The sequence below is a fragment of the Phalacrocorax aristotelis genome, chromosome 14 (genome assembly GCF_949628215.1).
Source record: "Phalacrocorax aristotelis chromosome 14, bGulAri2.1, whole genome shotgun sequence".
Classification (NCBI taxonomy): Eukaryota; Metazoa; Chordata; class Aves; order Suliformes; family Phalacrocoracidae; genus Phalacrocorax; species Phalacrocorax aristotelis.
Window position 1 is genome coordinate 3,475,506 of NC_134289.1, and position 20,485 is coordinate 3,495,990.

General features: G+C 43.7%; 1 protein-coding gene across 4 annotated transcripts in view; it reads right to left on the reverse strand.

Annotated features, from left to right (window-relative positions):
• MCU (mitochondrial calcium uniporter) overlaps positions 1-20,485 on the reverse strand; it is a 96,440-nt gene that overhangs the window by 21,726 nt on the left and 54,229 nt on the right. Inside the window, exon 1 of one of the 4 annotated variants that reach the window (XM_075109321.1) lies at positions 4,706-5,112. The exons of 2 other annotated variants lie outside the window; for them this stretch is intronic. In XM_075109321.1, the coding sequence (XP_074965422.1) occupies positions 4,706-4,747 (42 nt within the window). In that variant the 5' untranslated portion in view covers positions 4,748-5,112. Of the gene's footprint in view, positions 1-4,705; positions 5,113-20,485 lie in introns of those variants that run through there. One more of the 4 variants, XM_075109319.1, reaches the window with a different exon arrangement.

Consider the following 20,485-nt stretch of genomic DNA (forward strand, 5'->3'; position numbering starts at 1 on the left):
GAGGAGGCAATGAAAGGGAAAAAGTTGAACGGACATGTTAAGTATATTGGTCAAGCAGCCTCTAGTGCTTTTAATAGATGCTTCCCCTGCCACCATCCACAGCGCTTTCGCCCCCCAACAAAAAACCCAAACTAAAAACCTTTTCTTAGCCTGTATTCTTAATTTTATTGCAAATGTCAACAACTTACTAAGAACTACATTATTCCTTCTTTAATTGAAGGAGATGACAGCCATGGTACACCAGACCACGACAGTCCCCCTTTCCTCCAAACTTCACATAGTGCTTCCTCCCTCTAGCAGGCAACCCAAAGCAGGGCTGGAACATCTCCTTTGCAGTTTGCGGTGCCCGATCACGGTTTCACTATGAAAATATTTTTGCTTTCCTGGAGTAGAATGGTTTGAATTCCATCTCTTCAATACAGCCCTCATGGTTACTGGAAAAAAGCTGAGAAGTTTAATACCCTGGCATTCTGAAGGCTTGAAAAAACCGAAACCAAACAAAACACCATGATACATTTAAGCCTGTGTCAGCTTTAAACCTGAGCACAAAGATGAGGCAGAGCTAAATTCCTTTCCCTAGTTTCCAGATTCATTACTTGAATGTTCCTGCACTGAGAGGCTTCTAACACTGGTTTAAAAAGCAGTTTGAAGAATTTAGCGAGTTTTGATCCCACTGATTTCAGGGTTCACGATTTTGTATCCCTCAGCTACTCACAGCTGAAGATCCTATAACCAGATAAAAGTAATCAGATGGATCCCCCTCAGCAATTCCCCCAGGGCAGTTTAATCTTGTTTTGTGGTTTCTTTTTGTTTGTTTTGACGTTTTGTTTTGGGGTTTTTTCCCCCATTTGTTTTGCTGCTTCTAGCACTCATCAACCCTATTAGTTCATTTCTTCTGTCTTTGTTATAGTCAGTTTAAAAGAAGAGCTCTTACCCCTCTTCTCCCACCTTGCTGCCACACTGCATGAAGTGCATCCTGGTGGGGAAACAGCAGCTGGCACATCCCTGGCACTTGAACATCAAGAATGAAACAATAGGCAGAGCTATGAAGTGAGATTTCCACAAGTGCAAGGAAATTCCTTCTGCCTTGGTGCATGCTGGGAAGCAGCCAACTCGCCCTGATTTTGCGGGGAAATAAACTCAGAAATAAGGGAACCTTGCTTTCAGCTCTTGAAAAGAAACAGCAGGCTCTCGCAGACTTCGGAGTCAGTGCCAGCATACACAGAGCTTCAGAGAAGCTGCAGGCTCTCAAACAGAGGGGTACAACGCTCTGCAAGCCACCGCAGCCCCGTACATCCCAGTACTGGGCGAGCCATACACCATCAATTCCCTGCTCATTTTCGTGCAGAGAAGACCACAAAAAAAAAACCACCCCCAAAAAAACCCCCAAAACCCTCATCTATCTAACCTTACCTTGGTTTGGTCCAAAAAGGGAACTGGTGGAGCAGAAGCATAAGAAGGAATGCCTTGGCCAGTAAGAGGCAGCTCCTTGGTACCCAAAAGTCACATCCATTCAGCGTAAGCATTAAAGACAGAGTAGTTCCTTCTCTCAGATGATGAGCCTTGCAGGATAAGCATGGAGACTGAATTACCTTTAGAATTTAAGCCTTTATGAGCCACTTAGTTGGGAAGTTTAAAAGTGTTTTAACACGCAGAAATGCCAGATAAATTTTACAGATACTCCCACGTTCCATTCAGGCCCTAACATGATAAACATAGGTTTGATTAACAGCTACAACTACCTGTGGCCAGTTAACACTGGCCAGGTTTCTTACATGGGAAATACCAAAGCTCAGGACATTCAGCTTGGCATGCTTCTTCACTGTCTACATTCAGTTTGCATCAGTTCACTACCAAGCACGATCAGTACAATAAAAAGCAATCCTTTGGCTAGTGCCACACGTCTTAGAATGAAACCCTGGCAAAACCTTCCATTTGATTAAGAGAGGATACCTGACATGTTTCCCCTAGATATGCTATCTGCCATAAAATTCGTTACTTCACAACCCTGACACCTAAATCATTTATGTTCCCCAGCAAGTTATCGTCATGAGGGCAACAGAATAAAATTATGCCAACAACAAAATATATTAATATTTTACAGCCATTAAGGACCACTGTTTCATTTTGCTACCAGACTACAGATCAAAGAAACTTGTACGCGAACTTAATATCCCTAGATGTCATGTTTAATATCCGTTAGTTAACGATGTACCTTGTACCTGACTATTTCACAGGATGGCCTCCCACCTCCATGCTGGGAGAGGGAACAGAACAACACTCACCTACTGTGTGCCACCAGTACGTGCCTAGAGAAGGCAACTTGGCAGAAGTTAAACACAAGTGAAAGGCAGTGCTCTGCAGAAGCAGATCTTTATTAACGTACTAAAGAAGTGGAGCAAGAATGCAAACGTGCTTACTTTCAACCTGATGTCAAAATAGCACATTAAATACAATTTTTAAGGTTGCCCAGCTAGACTTTCCTCAGCTCATCTCACCTGGCCTCTCTGCAAGAGGAGAGAGCGCTGGGGTTGACCCCTTCTGTACGGCCCAAGGAACAGCCATATAGTACCCGATACCATTTTGCATAGTTTCAGAAATGCAGACTTCGCAGTATTTCCCAAGCCCCTCACCACCATTGCGCTACAGTTCCAGCCTGGCTAGGGAGCACATAGAGAGCTGCTTTGGTCCTGCTCCTCTGGAGGAGACAAGCATTTATCACCTGTGGGACTGCTCCCAAAACCCACCTATTCCCATCCTCAGCAACTAATGGGTCTGACTGGAACTCCAGTGCCTGCGCTGACCATCATCCATCATTCTCTGGGAAGATAAGGAGACCCAGAAATCAAGAGGTTTTTATTTAATTGACCACTGATAAAGGAAGTTACTGTAACAGCATCTCCCACTAGCACTCACCAGCTCAAAGCTATTAATTTCAACATCTCCTGCACGGAATTACTGTGCTACAAAACTGAACAACATCATTATACTTCAATGCATGAAAGCGAAGCAGCGACAGTAACAGCTAAACAAAGTTTCAGGGAAGCTGAAGTCAATCATGTCATCTGACAGACAGTGCTGTCCTCCGAGCAAGCTCAGTCATGTCCTTCAACCTGAGCATGGTAAGATGAGAAGCTGAACACCGAGATGAAGGGCTGCTTCTCCCCATTAGGTGCCACTGCAGAGCCTGCGGCCAGACCCTTGTCAGCGCCAACTAATTCTGTCACTTCCTGGGCCTCCCTCCTCTATCTTAGGGAAACGAATTGAAACTCCATTTATTAACACGTGCATTATGCACAAACACACCTTCAGTTTATATAATGATTAAGCATTTAAGCTAAACGCACTAGTTAAAGAACCCTAAAGAAAACAGACCAAAAACTTTCCTATCCATTTGCAACAGTTATCAAGCTACCTGCTACCAGTATACATGATAAACTAGGCCTATAGAGGAGCATTATGAAAGCAGTTCCCCAACATTTAGTTCCATTTTGTTTTTTAGGTTAAATACACTGTTTTCTACTAATTCTACATCCTCCAGACCACAAGGATTTTTTTAGTAGCTCAAGTATTTTTCTTTTGCTTTAGAAATCCGCAAGATAGTATTTACCATGTTTATACCTCTAACCATCTAAAATTTTCCCCATAGAAACTGTTGTAGCTTCATCCAAAAAAAAAAAAAAGACGACATAAAGAAGATACAACACAAATCAGTTTTCAACAGCCAGTCCTGAAAAGCAGAACCATAGTCTGTAAACCACCCATAAATACACATGCTACAAACAGTTTGCAGTTCACACTTCTTTCCAGTATGAACACTGAGGCTTAACTCACATTAAGAGATTGAGAAGCCTTGGAAATAACACACTAGAAATGACTATTTTTCTAGTCATTAAGACCATTTAAGAATCAACAGCCCTGGGAGAGGAGATTATCCTGGGAGGGAAGGATTTGGAATGGAAAGTAACAGGAGATCATTTCCTTAAAGCTTTTCCAAATCAATTAAACTGGGCTTAATATATTGGGCTATGTGTTCAGTGGCCTAGAAGGCGGCACTTCACAATTTGGCTCCAAATTATACAAGCTCTCAGAGACACCTTTACAGTTTGTATTTTCCTTCACAGTCTCAGCTAGTTAATAAAGATCGAATCATTCTTCTCAGGAAAATTAAATATACACGAAACAGAGCAAAAAAGCCTCTAAAAAAACCCTATGAAGGGACAGGCATGAAGTTCAGGACTTCAAGACATACGCTTTCGATTTAAGTAAGGAGGCTGGCTCAGCTCATACAGGGTAGATCACCCTCCAGACTTCTCTTTCCAAGAACCTTTTTTAATGCTTTCCCACTACTGTAAATAGATCGGGGAACGAGGACTTTTCCTTTAATCCAATACCAATTGTTACTTAAAACTCTTCCAACCCTGAACCCCCGGTTTCTTCTCTACAGGGACAGTCTCAGGAGGCCGGAACACCCGTCTGTCACACACAACTGTACCTCCACACACAGGTCCACAGACTGTGTTAACTAACACAAGTTGGGAAAAAGCCCTCTCAATTTCCCACAAGCATATACCTCCTCCCAGAAATTTCACTCCCTGCTTTGGTATCAGATGGCAAGCAAAGAGCTGAAAACCTTCCCCCTACAACCACCCAGGCCTCACAAGCAAGCTGTTACAGAACCACCACAGCGCTGGGGACGAGTTACCTTGACCTGATCGTGCTGCCTGCGTTCAGGAACTTCACGCATGCAAGCGAGAGCAGGCTAAATGCACCATAACATTTATCCAGTCCTTCACCAGGACCGGTCGGTCACTTTGGGTCATTCCTTAACGAGAATAACTGAAGTTACTATACATTGAAGGCCACTTCCCACTTTTACATGTCATCATCTGAAAGCAGGTCAGAGTTTCCATCCGAGTCTTGCTGTAGTCTCATTTTGGCTACATAGAATAAACAAATGATGGGGAGAGCATGTTCCCAGAGCTGACGTGCTGGTAGGACTCTGCCTTGTCTTCGCCTGTGCTTGTGAAACCTGCTGGGTTCATTGTTCTGCAGCCTTGTACTTGCATTGAGGCACAGCCCGCAATCATCTCCAAAATACCTATCAACAGACTTAAAAGACCCAGACAAAAAGGGAGAATGAGTTAGTTTAGGACTATTACAATTGGTTTCTTTCATCCCTGCCTGCTTATGCTACCTCACTGGTGGGTGAGCTAGATCACAACTTCAGCAAGCCACAATTAGCTGCCACAGCTGCTAGTCGTTATTATTTCCAATGGTAACTGCTAAAAGCTTGCATGGCCAGAAATAGTCTCATCAGACACTGAAAGCAGACTCTTATGGCAGTAATTTTTTTTTTTAATATAGACAAAGCATATTGCTAAAACAATAGAGGAAACAGCAAGACACTGCCAGTTAAGAGTTCAGGTATGAGGCCCAGACACTTCCAACTAGTTTCTATTTGCAGACACCAAGTCCCTTGATGGCACTAACTGATTCAGATGGCACACAAAGTTTCAGCTTTCTCAGCACACCAGTGAACACACATTAGCCATTGAGAAAGCATTAAGAGAAGTACTGAAATAGCTGGCTGTAAGCAGAGTAAGTGGCTGTCCAGCTGAATACCAGGCAACTCCGCAGAAGAGCTCTAGATGCCAAAAAAACCACACCACTGGGAGAGCAGACCACTGTTTTGGACACCAAACCAGTAATACTTACATCGAGTCCAGATTAAATATTACAGATCACTAATTTTCGAGGGGAAAACAGTCGTAACGGAAACCAAAAACATGGACAAAGCATGGCTTGAGTAGTAGCAGCTAACATGGTCACAGAGCAGCAGGATGGAAGGAACACAGGTCACAGCCTTGCAACAACACTGCACCAACTGCAAACTGTTTTTTTCAGGAATAGGAAAACACAGCAAACCCACTCAGCTGGAGCACATCCCACATGGATGACAAGATGACATAGTTTGTCCACAGACAAGCATGACTTCTGTGGTGGCATGTGAAATAGCCTTGTGCTGTTATCAATAAGGAGGTCGTAGAGCGAACAAAAACCCATTTAGTTTGCCGTTTCTCACAGTGGACACAGAGCATGGAAGTTAACTTAAAAAGACAAAAGTCTCCTCTCTATTGTGCTCCAATAGTTCAAGAACATAACTGTTATCTTGGAAAAAATTAAGACCAAGTCACAACTACGAGAGTGTGAACAGAGTCTGAAATCACTCATGGGTGGTGGGTGACTGGCACACCCTTCTCCGCTCAGGACAAATCTCTTTTCCACATTAGAAACCAAGCTCTTTTCCACATTAGAAACCAAGGAAGATTCATTCTGACATGCCCACAGACAAAAGCAACATAAATTAATTAAGTTCGCCAGATTTTTGGCAGCATCGAGAGGTTCTTGGCATGCAACAGCTAAGAAGGTATTTATGAAGCTAAGCTGCATTGGTAAGACCAGGAAAACACTGGCCTGTTTCAGCCTTTCTGAAAGAGACCATCACCAGTTTTAAGTTGTCACAAGCCCGTACTTATACCGGGGGCTGCTACCATCGCATACCTCACAAAAAACATTATTTCAACTTTCTAATCAATAACCATAACAAAGGGTAGAACCTAGTCTGTTACTGGTCATTGGTTTGGAAACACCTCTAAATGAGAGCTGTTCTATCTCTTATGGCAGGTACAATTTGTTAACATATACAGTATATTTAATAATAAAAAAGCATGCTTGACAGACCAGCATTACACAGTAGTAAGTCTAATTAGTAATAACTGGTGTTCTCCTCACCTTCTTTCTTGCTTATTGTAGAAAGAGAAGATGGATTTAAATTTAGAGCAGTACATTTAATGAGTTTGACACCATGACTCTTTGGATTACCAAAGGCTTGCCAAAACTTCCACTCTCCAGACCACTGAAAAATTCAGAAACATCGACTCCGAGACCACTGAACCACCGCCACACTCCTCTTGGTTTGGGGGCAGGTGGGGAAACCAGTACACAAGTTCGTAGTAAAGCATGTGGAAGTTGAGAGGACAACCTCTGGGAGAGGGAGCTTTCCTGCACGCGTTCATTATTCTTAACTCAGCTAGTTGGAAACTCCTGTTTTGGAATTCCGCATCTTCCAAAGTCTTACGTATGGAGTAAAGGAAGATGAAATACCTGGCTTCACGAAGGGAGAAAATCCCTAGGAAAGCATCCTGTCCAAATTGCTCCTCTTACCCAAGTGTCAGATCCGTATTTCATCTCCCTGGATGGCGGCAGCTTCTCCGACGTTTAACCCTTCCCTGCCCCGCCAAGAAATCACCGCAGCAAGTTAGAGCACCGGCCGAGAGCCGCAAGCAGGAGAAGCCAACTCAACTGCACGCTGTGCTGCTGTTACCTCACTGATCCACGTTACAGATGTCATTGGCATCACAGTCCCTCGCTGCGTACCAGGAGGTCGCTAATAGCGGCAGGAGCCCCTGCGGATGTTTCTTTCACAACCACCTCCACACTGCCAGGTCACAAGCAAGCTCCTGCAGCTTTGCAGAGGTCCCACCTTGTACCCTTTTGTGTACTGAGAAATTTACAGAGAGGTGCTGCAGAACCACCTCGCTCCCCCGCCCTTCAAAGAATTGCATAGAATCAACACCTCTGACACTTGCTAGTTTAGGCAGTGGCTTATTTCTGGGTATGAAAAAGTACTCATGGACTCTGTATAAAAGGAAGTTAGAAAGATAAACATAAGGAAAGCCTGCATAGCCCGAAACCGACTTCAATAACCTTTCCCACACCATTTTCAGCCCATCAAGAGACTTAAAACACTTATTCTGATCTAGCTAGCGTTAACTCACACAAGCGTCAGGCTCACCTTAGTGGGGTGACATGAACTTCCTTTTACACCCCAAGCCTTCCTAGAATTGCATATAAATGCAGTCTCTTTCCCTGCTTCCCCCCTCCCCCCACAAGCCAGGATTTCTTTGATTCTCAATGTAATTAGGAGATAACTTTAACTCTGCCACTAAATTTATTGCACTAGCACTTAGCTGCACTATTAAGCAAATCATTAGCTGACATGTGGTATCTTTTCCATTTGACAGAGCAATGCTCAATTTTAGACGGGGGGAGGGGGGCAGACGGGGGACACAAACTCAAATCAACCACTGCTGATCTTTAGATTGCATAGACATACAGCTACAGCTATTAAAGCACTGCTTGGGGAACCATGTACACTTTATCATCAGCAACAGAGGCAAGAGAAGCAGCCGCAACTTTAGTCCAACCTGCTTGTCATCCTGCCTGCAAGGTAGCCTGGGAAGGACAGCACAACAGCTATGTGTTGAACCATCGCTCGGTAACTTCAGCAGCACTGCTGTACAGAAGAGTTGTAACTGCTGAGCACAACACCATCAGTTTCCCATACTTAAGCACCAACTGTGCAAAGACCCTTCCTACTTCATTTTTACAACCCTGAAGTCCGAGACTTCCTGCGGCATGTTCTAGCTGAAGGTATTAGATGCCATCAGCTCCAACTTTCAAATGCTGCTTTCCGCCTTAATCACATTACCAGAAAATATAGCATGTTCAGTCATTCGCTGCTACCTGGAAAAGGCTCCTGTGCCTCACAACTATTTGGAAGCAAACTAATTCATATGAACACCAAGTTAGATAGTAGAGTGTCAAGCAAGCAGCTGATTTTAAAAACTGCATGCCAGCTGGCTAAGGTCTAGGAAGGGAGTGTTTTTCGACCTATTTCACCTGGCAATTCCTTCAAGAATCCCAAATTAAGTAGTTCAGTAAGTAGTAAGAAATCATTATGCCCAAATTGATTGTAAAGGAGTCAAACAGGTGAGTTCAAAAAAAGCTGTTTTCCCCTTCCAGGAAAACCTTCTGCCCAAGTATGAATTTGCAGAGGAACCATTATGGAAGTCTGTGCCACCAAGGCCTCCTGCTGCAGCAGCCGCAGTACTGACCTTTGCCAACTACGTGCTTAGGAACCGCTTCAGCAACTCCTTCCCTCCACACCTTGCCTCTGAACTACTAAGCCTTTCTTCCTTGTTGGTGAAAGAACCAAATCCACTGCTACAAAATCTGGACTTTGTAACTGCCTTTATAACCACTATAGCAGGTGTTTTGCATTATGGCCCATGACCAAAAAGCACCTGCGAATGCAGTACTACCTCTGAGCTGTATCTTCTTTCATTCCGATCCTGTTTGCTGAGCTGAGCTTCCTCAAAATACATGGCTGCTTTGTTCTATAGGAAATTTCACCTAGCTATATGTGGTTTGATTCTCACTAGGGACATTGTAACCCAAGTCTAATGCTATAGAGAAAAAGCAGACATGGAAGCCTCCACTTCAAAGAAAAACGGGCCTGCGAAGTTCTCGGCTGAGAGCAGAAACCAAAGCTACAGGAACGCATGCTCCTGAACACGTACACCTGCACAGCATCCATACAGCCGCAGGGCTGAACAGCTGTCTGGCTTGACCAATTGCCAGAATGACATGAAGTTTCTCTTAACAGCGGACCATGTGAAGAGCTGGAAGCATTGGTTCACTCAAGCAGACAAGTGTCCCTGATAAGCTGTCTCCTGTGCAGTAACTGGCTTCGTTTGATCCCCTGGAACAGTAAGAAAAAGCAAAAGGCTCACTTGTGGTGAAGGTTGAGATAATAACGGAGGCTTTAAACTAGTGTCAGTGTTTGCTCTTCACAGAAGGTACATTTCACAACAGCCATTTCAGTGACTGGCACCTTTTCCTTTCCTCTCGTGTATGCTACAGCACCTGGGAGCAAGAGAGGTCTGATGCAGAGACCAAGCAAAGATATTCCATATCCCTTAAAGGAATATCCCATGACAGAAATCACTGCCGTATTAACACAACAAATGCTTCTTATGCTATTTTACCACAACACAAGAAAAAACCTTCCAAGGTCTCTTGCAAGCCAATCCTGAGAATCCTTCCCCTTCCCTCCCCCTTTTGCCACCATACCAGAGTTTGCAGTCCAGGGCCACAGAGAAGCAGCTAACCTGGCACAGCTGGGGAACCAAATCAAGTTCCAGATGGGCTTTTAAAGGCCTCCTTTACTGACCTGTACCTTAAAATACAGCACAGACTGTCAGCTCTTTGCTGATCATTGCAGCAGCTATTTGCTTGCCTTAATGTGTCGGCCAAGTACAGTTCACCAGTGCTCCACAGGGTAAAATGGTGAAGAGCATTTCTGTAGTCACCAGGGCCATCTTAAAAGCAACCACTGCAGCCATGGACAAGCTGCACGAATAGGAGAAAGCAGTCAAAGTCAGCTGGCTTACTTTAAAACTGTTGCTGACAGCACACATGATTTGTGCAGTTGCAACAACATTTTGCAAGGCAGTGGTCGTGTTTCAAGCTTCTGCCACCATCGTTTCTGCAGCCAGCATCCGGTAGCAGCTTTAACAGCTATCACAAGGAAAGCAGCAAATTCATGAACTATCAAAGATGGTACTATTAGGGCAGCTCATGAACATCCATGCCACTGTATTACATAAACAGTCCTCTAGAACCCTGCATAAGCTGAGAAGAGCAGAGAATTTTTTTGTTGTATTTACGAACAAAAAACTAGGGGCTTCAGGTAACGCCAAGGCATTATGAAAATACATCAAAACAAAAAAATTTAAGGATGAGCAAGATGACTATTTTACTGTACATTTCTATTACCGTACTAGTGCATTTGTACTCCTCTTTTTTTCCCTTTAAGGAGAACACTTTGTGGAGCAAGCAACTGATACAAGTCAGACACCCGTACAGGACAAGGGAGATTTAATTCAACCAGTTCATACATAGTTCAGATTGTAATTTTCCAGTACTTTTTCTTTTCTTCCAGTAATTTTTCTTTCTTTAAGCACAGCTTGCAAGCAAGCAGCATGGGCTTCCGAACAAATTAAACAAATCCTGACAGTCCCTGTGGCATCCGCACCTGACACAAACGCAGCTAAAGCTGTAGTCATGCTGCAGTGCTGAACAACAGGCTCACTGGTGACCAACATGAAGTGGGGGTGACTACGCTTTCAGAGCAGTAACCCGTTCGTGTGCAAAATAAAGCAGTGACAAGCGCCTAAAGCACCCACAAGTCTGTAGGGTACAGGCAGCACAGTGGAAGGGGTCAGTTCCTACAAGCGCTGGCTCTGTTGTCACCCTGACCATGTCCACAAGCTCTCCGTAGCCGAAGCTAGCTGAAGCAAAGATCTCTACGAGCATTTCCACTGCATCACAAAACCCTCAGTCCTTAAACCCAACGACTTAATCATCTTTGAAAGGCAGTGAGCAAGCATGTCTTGAACTTGACTAATAAAGCACAGCCATCTGGATTTATTCAGAATATCTTTTCAGAGCAAACCTAAAATATAAGTAGTGATACATGGTTGGGCTATGCCACATATTAGGCAACCTCATACATTACATTTGCAGCTGTTTCATCAGCTGTCGCCAGTCATCTAGCACTTCTCATGTACAACAGAGACTGCCCTTGCCCTGTTTACCAGCTTCCCCCACCCACACTTCTGACTTCAGCATCTTCAAAACAGTTCATGACACCACATACCATATACACCCTACTAACATAAGCACTTCCTGCACTCCTACCTACAGACGGGCAGGAATCAAAAAGCTAAAGCTTTCCCTTTTTAAGTGCGTGACTGCTCAAGAGTTACACAGTTAGCATCAAAGTGAAAAACCTATGCAGCTTCGTCAAAGGCTACCAGTTTTGCCTTAAAATTTGAGTGGAATTTGCCTCTGCTCGTCACCACTCTACAGAAAAACATATTTAAGAGTGCAAATGACATTGCATAGGGAAAACAAACCCTGCATTCCTGGAAGAGAAAGACAACAGATAAGGGGTGGGGGGTGTCATGATATGCAGAAATATTAAGTTGCTTTGAAGCAAAAAATTGAAGCAGGTTTTGGGGTTTGGCCGAATTTGTTTGGGTTTTTTTGAAGCTGTTGGGAGAAAAACAGTGGAAAAGAATTTTCCATACTGCTACATCAGAAACAGTGGCTCAGCAGCAGTTTTCCAGGAGCAAATTCACAGTGGTGAAGCGTGCAGAAGGAACAAGATCCACGTCACCAGACTTAGTGGTATGAAGTGAGTAGGAGGGACAAGGATCAAAACTGAACTCAAAAATGGAATCAGTTACTAAACGTCAAGTACAAACTTGAAGCCTGTTTCTATACTGCACTGAAAATCACTCGTGTGACCCTTAGCACACCTCATTTCAGGGCTTCTAAACAGGTTAAAAAGATGTGCAAATGTCACCCCTATCCTCTTGTACAGCACACACTGCTTGAATGCCCCAAAGAGTGCAGCAACTGCGCCTGGAACCCATCCTTTGGGAGCACGCAACCGATCAAATAAGCAGCTTCAGCATATTTTTCACTAGCACATTTGCACATGTCCAATGAGCAAAAAACCTCCCCTTCCAGCAGGCTCCCTTCCGACAGCCTTATCAGTTATTTTATTCACATTGAGCTTTTCCTCTTCCCCCACACCAGCCATAGACTATTTTCACATTTTAGAACTGCAAGTCAAATTTACTGGAAGAAGGAAACCAATACCTTCTTCCACTATCCCGAGTTTCCAGTCATCTGGCTTGTACCGGGTTGTTATCAGCCCAGTACATCCCACTGCAAATCACCAAACCCCAGTATTGCGCACAGCGTGATGCTCTTGACAGGCTTTTGGAACATCCACCCTCTTCAGGTGTCCTTGCCTCTCATCATCCTACTGCTCACTGCTCTTTATTACAATCCAGGGAAACTTCCACAACCATTTCCTTACAGCAGCAAGGCTGAGAAAAATACTTTATTGAACTGTGCAGCCTTCATTAGTTTCTTGGCTCATGGACTCAAAAGAAAATTATGACTGGCTCATACAAAGATATCCAAGGATATTTAATGCAGTTAAAATTTCTGGCACAGAAACAGGAAAAAAATGGAAGTGTTTCAATGCTTAGCTAAAGTTGCTACTGTAGTTGAAAAAAAGACTTTCTAAGCAAGTTTATCCATGAGATCACTGCTTCGTGATGTACATCAACAGTTCGATTAATCACAAAACTATTTTCAAGGACTTACCAGAAATGGAGAATTAATAGAACAGACACTGCAGAACAGTTCTCTAACACATGCACAGGTGTGGGAATGCACACACTCTCAACTCTTTATCCTTCTACGTAAGGAGCCATTCAAGAGTCATCTCTGAATCGAAAAACATTTTTTTTCATATTTAACATAACTAATGAGCGTGAACTAGCTGTGTCACTTCAAGTGGTCACTGCCTCATGCCCAACAACCCTCTGTTTGCACAGCACTTTAAAACTACTCATTAGGGTCTTTCAAACTCAAGAGCTCATGTAGGAAAGCACCAAAGAGGTCATTCCTGTAAATAGCGTATGATTTATCAGTGTACCTGTACCTAGGTGTTCCTCCTTAGGAAGGGTATGACACCAACATCAAGCACAAACAGATTGTCCAATACTGAAAGTGCAAAGCACCCGGGTCAAAATACGCTATCCAGTGCCAAATAAACATTTTCATTTTTGTCTTGCTCCCTGTAAAATAAGCTTCCATTTTACACTAAGGATAAATTCTCAATGCTACCAGCTCCTACTTTATTCCCCTGAACTTCTCATTCACCCTTAACCATCATACTACCCACTGGACAAGTGTACGCTGCCAGGACATCGCTATTACTTAAACCCTCCAATCTTTATGTATTCTATTCTATATGATTTAGGTTTAACCTCTGTACGTGGCACTCCTTTGAGCAGAGCCCCTCAGGCCACTGCATAGGGCACAGGCATTGCATAGAAGTCAAGCAGGATAAATTTCAGGCACAAACTTCTTAGAACAGTTCTACTGCCAAAAAGTAATGTATATAACTTCTGGTGTTAAATCGCCTCATAGTATGAAAGAGGGAATGAATCGTCAGGGTAAGATTAAGAAGAACTGGTTTTCTAATATCACTAGTGAAAAAAAAAAAGTAACTTGTTTGTGGAAGAGAACTTATAATCCTCAAATACAAGTTCTTCTTGGTCTGCTTTCCCCTCAAACGGATGCTGTCATTCTGATGTGTCAGTGGATGCTAGATCAACGCAATCTTACACTTCATGCCTGTGAGAAATTATCTTCCAAATCTGTCTAGGAATTGTTTAAATATTACACAGGCTGCAGAAAGAATAAATCAAACTTAACTATTGAGAACAGAGATCATTCATCTCACAAGATGAGAATGGAGACAATAGGCTATGAATAATGCAGAAGAACTAAGACACAAAAATATTCAGCTCAGTCTATTACCTGCAGCCTGAAGTGGGTATAAAATAGTTGATTAAATTGGAGAGCAAAAGCTGTTCAACCCAATTAGTGAATAAATATTTTAGAGCAATTTTTTCTGTTAAGCATTTCACAGAACGGTAGGGGTTAGAAGGGACCTCTGGAGCTCACCCCATCCCACCCCTGCTGGAGCAGGCACCCCCAGAGCAGGGGGCACAGGGCCGCGTCCAGGTGGGGGGTGAATGTCTCCAGGGAAGGAACCCCACAGCCTCTCTGGGCAGCCTGTGCCCCTGCTCTGGCACCCGCACAGGGAAGGGGTTTGTCCTCATGTTCAGGGGGAACTTTCGGTGTTCCAGCTTGTGCCCGTGGCCCCTTGGCCTGGCATTGGGCACTATTGAAAAGAGCCCGGCCCCATCCTCCTGACACCCGCCCTTCAGACATTTATGAGCATTGATTAGATCACACCCCCCCCCCACCCCCCCAGTCTTCTCTTCTCCAGGCTGAACAGCCCCAGGTCTCTCAGCCTTTCTCATAAAAGAGATGCTCCAGTCCCCTGACCATCTTAATAGCTCTCTGCTGGACTCTCTCCAGTAGTTCCTTGTCTTAAAGTGGTGTCCAGTTCTGGGCCCCCAGTACTCCAGATGCGGCCTCAGTAGGGCAGAGCAGAGGGGGGGGGGATAATCTCCCTAGACCTGCTGGCCACACTCCTTTTCATGCAGCCCCGGATACCGTTGCCCTTTTTGGCCACAAGGGCCCAGTGCTGGCTCAGGGTCAACCTGCTTCCACCAGCACTCCCAGGTCCTTCCCAGCAGAGCTGCTTTGCAGCAGGTCAGCCCCCAGCCTGTACTGGTGCGTGGGGTTTTTCCTCCCCAAATCCCCAGACGCATTTGGAATTCGTCTACTGGCCTGCATTTCACCAAAGGACACTAGGGGAGGGCAGCACGCTACGAGCCTGTCCTTGCATTAGAGAAAGGCTGAAGCTAAAAGGATGTTTTGGGCAAAGACTTACAGAAGACCACGTGCCCATTCAAAGGCAATAGTCCAAGAGGGGGCACAGAGCGAGGGACAAGCGTTCATAGGATGTACTGGCAGGCTGCTGGTCATGCTTCTAAGCGTTACTGTGGGGTTTTGGATTTAAGCTGAAGCAAAAGCTCAGTTTTGTGCATGGGCGTAACTGCAGCAGCTACTTGCTGCCCCTGCGCGCTACGCACTGCACATTAGCGCCAGTGAAAGAAGGGTCAACACCAGGCTGCACTGCACTGCTACGTGTTTATAGCCCCTCTTCCTAGAACCAGAGCTAGAGACATGTCCTGACCACTGACAGGAGTTTTCCACTCACTTCCCTGGCAGGTCTAGTCCTCACTCAGGCCATAACCCTCCCCCAGCAGTGACCAGCCTTTTGCCTAGCTATCAGCTGTGGTGTCTTTTCTTCTTGCTGTGTTCACCAACACAGGCTTACAAAAACCTTGTTAAAATCGGTACGCCACTTAGGGAGTTCATTTCTTACATGTACCTTCATACACCTGTTGAGGAGAAAACCTGAAGTTATTTCTTCTTGTGAAGGTATAATTTCAGGTTCTGCCTTGGGAAAGCATCCTCCTCCTCTCCCCAGCCCCATTTTACCCACTCAGTAAAATTAGAGCCCAGAGGAACAGATACCACAGCTCATTTAAGCTGCATTTGCCCACCTCATTTAACATCATCACTGCACTATCCAGCGGTTACAAGGAGCACAATGAGTACCACAACAGAATTGCCACCTGATAATGTCAAGGTAAATCACTGAAACCAGTTATGACCCCTGTTATTTCCATGCAATTTGTTTCAAAAGGAGGATTGGGCACATGGTTAGCCAAGCAACTTGAAATTCTGGAGAATTATTCTTAATTGCCACTTGAACTCCAAGGGAGGTATTTCTCAGCCCCCACAGGAGAAAAAGGCAGAACTTGTGCCAGGACAGAACCTAGCCTGGATCACCAGGTGATCCCTGCCAGGGCCTTGATGCACTCACTCCCATGATGTAATTGCGGTCCTATCAAGACTTTAGGTTTTTTTCTGAAAGACCTACACCTGTGAGGAACTTCACAGTAACTCACAGCCTACCTTTGGGAAGAAGAGGGGAGGGGAAAAAGCATTCACTGAAGCTAATCTTTGCTTGAACGAAAAAGTTAGTTTCAAAATAAGACTTCTTAGTCCCATCTTTCCCTCCAGCCCCCCAATACTTAAGGGCAGCAAAGACATAGCCGGGAAATTAAAACACGCCAATCTACATTAACCCAGTTACCTTCAAAGGCAAAACGTTTTTCTTTTTATCATGGTTATAAGTGTGAAAATCACAGGAGGGAAAAGGGATAAAGCTTCAGCAAAGGAGTTTGGGAGCAGCAATTGATACTTGGATCAAAGTTTTAGCTGGAGTTCTTAAGGATTAAACACTCAAAAGCAGAAAGGTTAGTTATATCAACTTTTAACTAAGGAAAAATAAATATATGTTACTGGATTTAAGCAAGCCTGGAAAAATCTGCTTATTCTTTGTAGTTGGTTTAGCAATACTGCAACACAAAAATTAGTTTTGTGATATGACTTCAAAAAAAAGCAGTTTCAAGAATCTTTAGCTTCAATAAGTAAGTCACCAAGCAGGAAGAACTGATTTTAAATAGTCAACCCTAAATATATTTACCATTTCTACTTTATTTTCCTGAAATCTGCTCATGTCCAGTAACATGATATTTACCTACGCTCAGGTGCCTCGATCAGTCCGTCGTCATTGCTCTCACTTTCATACTGTTTAAGTACTCTTTAAATTTATTATGAAATATATCTAAATTTAGATATATTTTAAAAATCTAAAGCCAGTAAATGTTTATCTCAGAAAATACACAGCATGTAAATAGCCGTATAGTTCATATACTTCCAGATATAGTTAAGCCAACAATCTACTCAATACGACATTTTCACGATTTCTTCAAATCGAAGTTGAAATAAATACATATGTATCTCCAAGTCAAATGTAGCTACCTGTAGGGAACTTGATAGAACAATACTCTAAACACACGTTATTCACAGCATTTGTGTTAAGAGATGTGAAGCTACTACTAAATGTAATAGTAGACAAAAATTTAGCATATGTAGGCTACAAAACCAACAACCAGATACTTTTGAAGTTTCCAGAAAAAAAAATACGGGAGGTCTGATGTATGACTTCCAATGGAAATCGGAAAAGAGCAAAAATGAACTTAGGTAAAGCCTATTTATCTTTTAGATACCCAAGTATTCAAAAATCTAGTCCAATATGCACCCAGATTTTTACAGGGAGTTTAACCCGTTTCTTATTAAGTTTTATTTTCATACACCAGAAAAAAAAAGGGGGGGGGGGGAACTCAAGAAGCAGGAAAGCTTTCTTGCACAACAGAAATGAAAAGCACATACACCTGGGAAAAAACTATGGAATAGTCTGCATTTCTTGCTGCAGGTACAGAGACTATATAACACGGTATATGCAATTCTGACTTTTACAGACTGCCAAGTGATCTTAATGATGAGATACAATCCATTCTCCAGCCTGTATTTTAAAAGCAGCTCCCCTTTAACACATTAACATTTCAACGTTTACGAGAATATAGTAATGAAAATAGACTTTGGCATACTTAAAACTATTTACGCTAATTTTCCATCAAGAAATAAGTCTGATAAAGTTAACATGCACAAAAAATAGGTATTTAGGCATCCTTATCACAAAATGTTCAAAGCCTGAGACCTGACTTATTTTGACAGTCAGTATCTTGCATTTGGCTTTACCTGCCTTGTGATCAAAATATAGAGCTCTAAGTGCTCCAGACTAAAGAAATAGGAAGATGCTTCACTCACTCTAGCAGAGGAAGTCTCTTGCAAGTGGGGAGGGAACTAATTGCCCATTTAATTTCACAGAAATCAGTTCTTTCTAATTTGTACCCTCCCAAATTTTAATAAGCAAGCTGACATCTTTCAGTAGACACACCTACCCCACACTTCAGATAGTGACTTTAAATTTTATCTGTCAGAGCTCTCTGAAATCTGCCGTCATGCTAAAGTAACGATTTAGAGGGCAGTGTTATTACGCTAACTGCATCAGCGTTACAGCATGATCTCAAAGCCAACCACGCCATTCATGCTTTGCTCACAGCAAGCTGCATGTCACTCTATGCCCAGTACTTTCGCCTTTGGGTTCCTTTCAGAGTGCTTGAGACCTCTACATAATGAGCAGGGAATCCCAGTAACGCTTCGGGCTCTGTGATTGCCTTTTCTGTCAGTGACGCTGGTAACTGGAACAGACTTCTCAACTCAAGGCTACCTCCTCCCTGCTACCGGCACACAAATGCATGCAAGCACAAGTCCAAAAGAAATCCACTTCATCTCTGCATTAGGGTTTTGAGCAAGGTCTTTCTTGGGGGAATGACTCATTCAGATTTCATTCATACTGAACTCCCATCGCTGGTTTTATTTCCCTGAGGACAAGCACTGCACGTACAAAGCTGAGGCTTCCCCCATCCTAAGCTGTGCCCTGGGGAGACCCTGTCCAAAACCTTCAGGGAGAGCTTGTGCCTGTGCTAGCAGCATCAAGGGAAGCACGAGGAGCCTGCGGTGCGCTGCCAGCCAGCTCAGCAGCCTTGCTCACCCAGGCAACACTGACCCACGGTTAAGGCTACTCAAATAACCCATTTTCTTCCCAACTTGGCACTGAGCTGGCAAATTCATTAAAACAGTTTTGGATCCTGTCAAGAGACACCGCTTCAAAAGCATTACTGTAGTTAGAGTGGTCAGTGTGCGTAGAGATCTTGGTGAGTAAACTGAGAAACACAAGCTTATGAACAAGCAAGGCTTAGGATTTCATTTTTTAAGATTTAGTTATCTAATAGTGACTCTAGAGATCAAGTTTCCTGTTTTTTCACCTCAACATAGAACAGTCTTAGAGATACATAAATTTCTAAGTGGGCTAGCTTCATCAACAGCAGTACTGCTCACAAAAATTCATGCCCAACCCTTACATTAGAATAGCGAGGACCCCAGTAAATAAGGACAGACACGTCCCTGCCCAGTCCGATGAGCATCCCATTTACAGTATAAGTGGCTCTAACAGGAGAGACTGAATAAATCCTGTAGCATGATAGTTCAGGCATTCATCTAAGACAATAAATTGGTTTAGATACCACATATGAACAAGCAGAAATTCCTTGGGTGGGTTTTTTGTTTTTAAAAAAAGAACCCTGGGGTCTTATGTCCAGGAAAGTTTTTGCAACTGCGATACTACAGAGAAATGCGAAGTACTAGATTGCCTCAGTCTCTCCAAAAGGCTCAAAGCACTGTACACAAACCACTGCAGTGAAGCATTTCTTGTGAGATCTTCCTGAACCAAGCTGACTCTGTCAGCAGGTTGGCAGCTTTATTTCCCCTTAAATGAATATTGTTTGCAAAAGAAAAACACAGCCAAGGGGTGCAAGGATCAGAACCAGCAACTCCCTCCCAACTCCTGCTTTTTGCCCATACTGCTCCCAGATTAAGAAGTACAACAACAGCAGCTCCACCGTTAGGATAAACCACAAGACTTCCCCAAAGCTGCTGGTGGGTGGCAGTTATGCCAGCAGCGCTGGTCTTACACACCTTCCAAATGTTAGAGTCCAAAACTCAGACTGCGCAAAACCACCAAACTCCGCCTTTGGGAAATACTCCTCACCTGGTACCTTCATTATTACATCCGATATCTCAGAGTCATTCTGATCTTTACTGGCTTAAATGTCATGCAACCCACAGTTTTTTACCCTTCACATTAATTTCCAAGACACTTACCTTGGCGTTCTGCGAGATAAGCAAGTTTGACCCAGAATCATGGCCAAAAGGGCAGCCAATAGGAAATCCAAGTTATCAACACTTGGTCTCAGGGGTTGGACTTGATGATCCTTGCAGGTCCCTTCCAACTCAGAACATTTTACTGTCTCCCTCTTGGGGCTGCATTTTAAACAGGACTACGCTTTGGCATTGACGTATCCCCCACATCCCTCCGAGTCTCAGCTGCCTGCTTGCCAACACATTCCCCACAGGCTGTCAGCATGCACCATCCATCTCGCACCGGTCTTAAGTGTCTGCAGAGCGTTTTACATTCAAGGAAGCTTTAGGGACCAGTTGATGCTAACACAAACCAGATTACACAAATCTCAAGCGT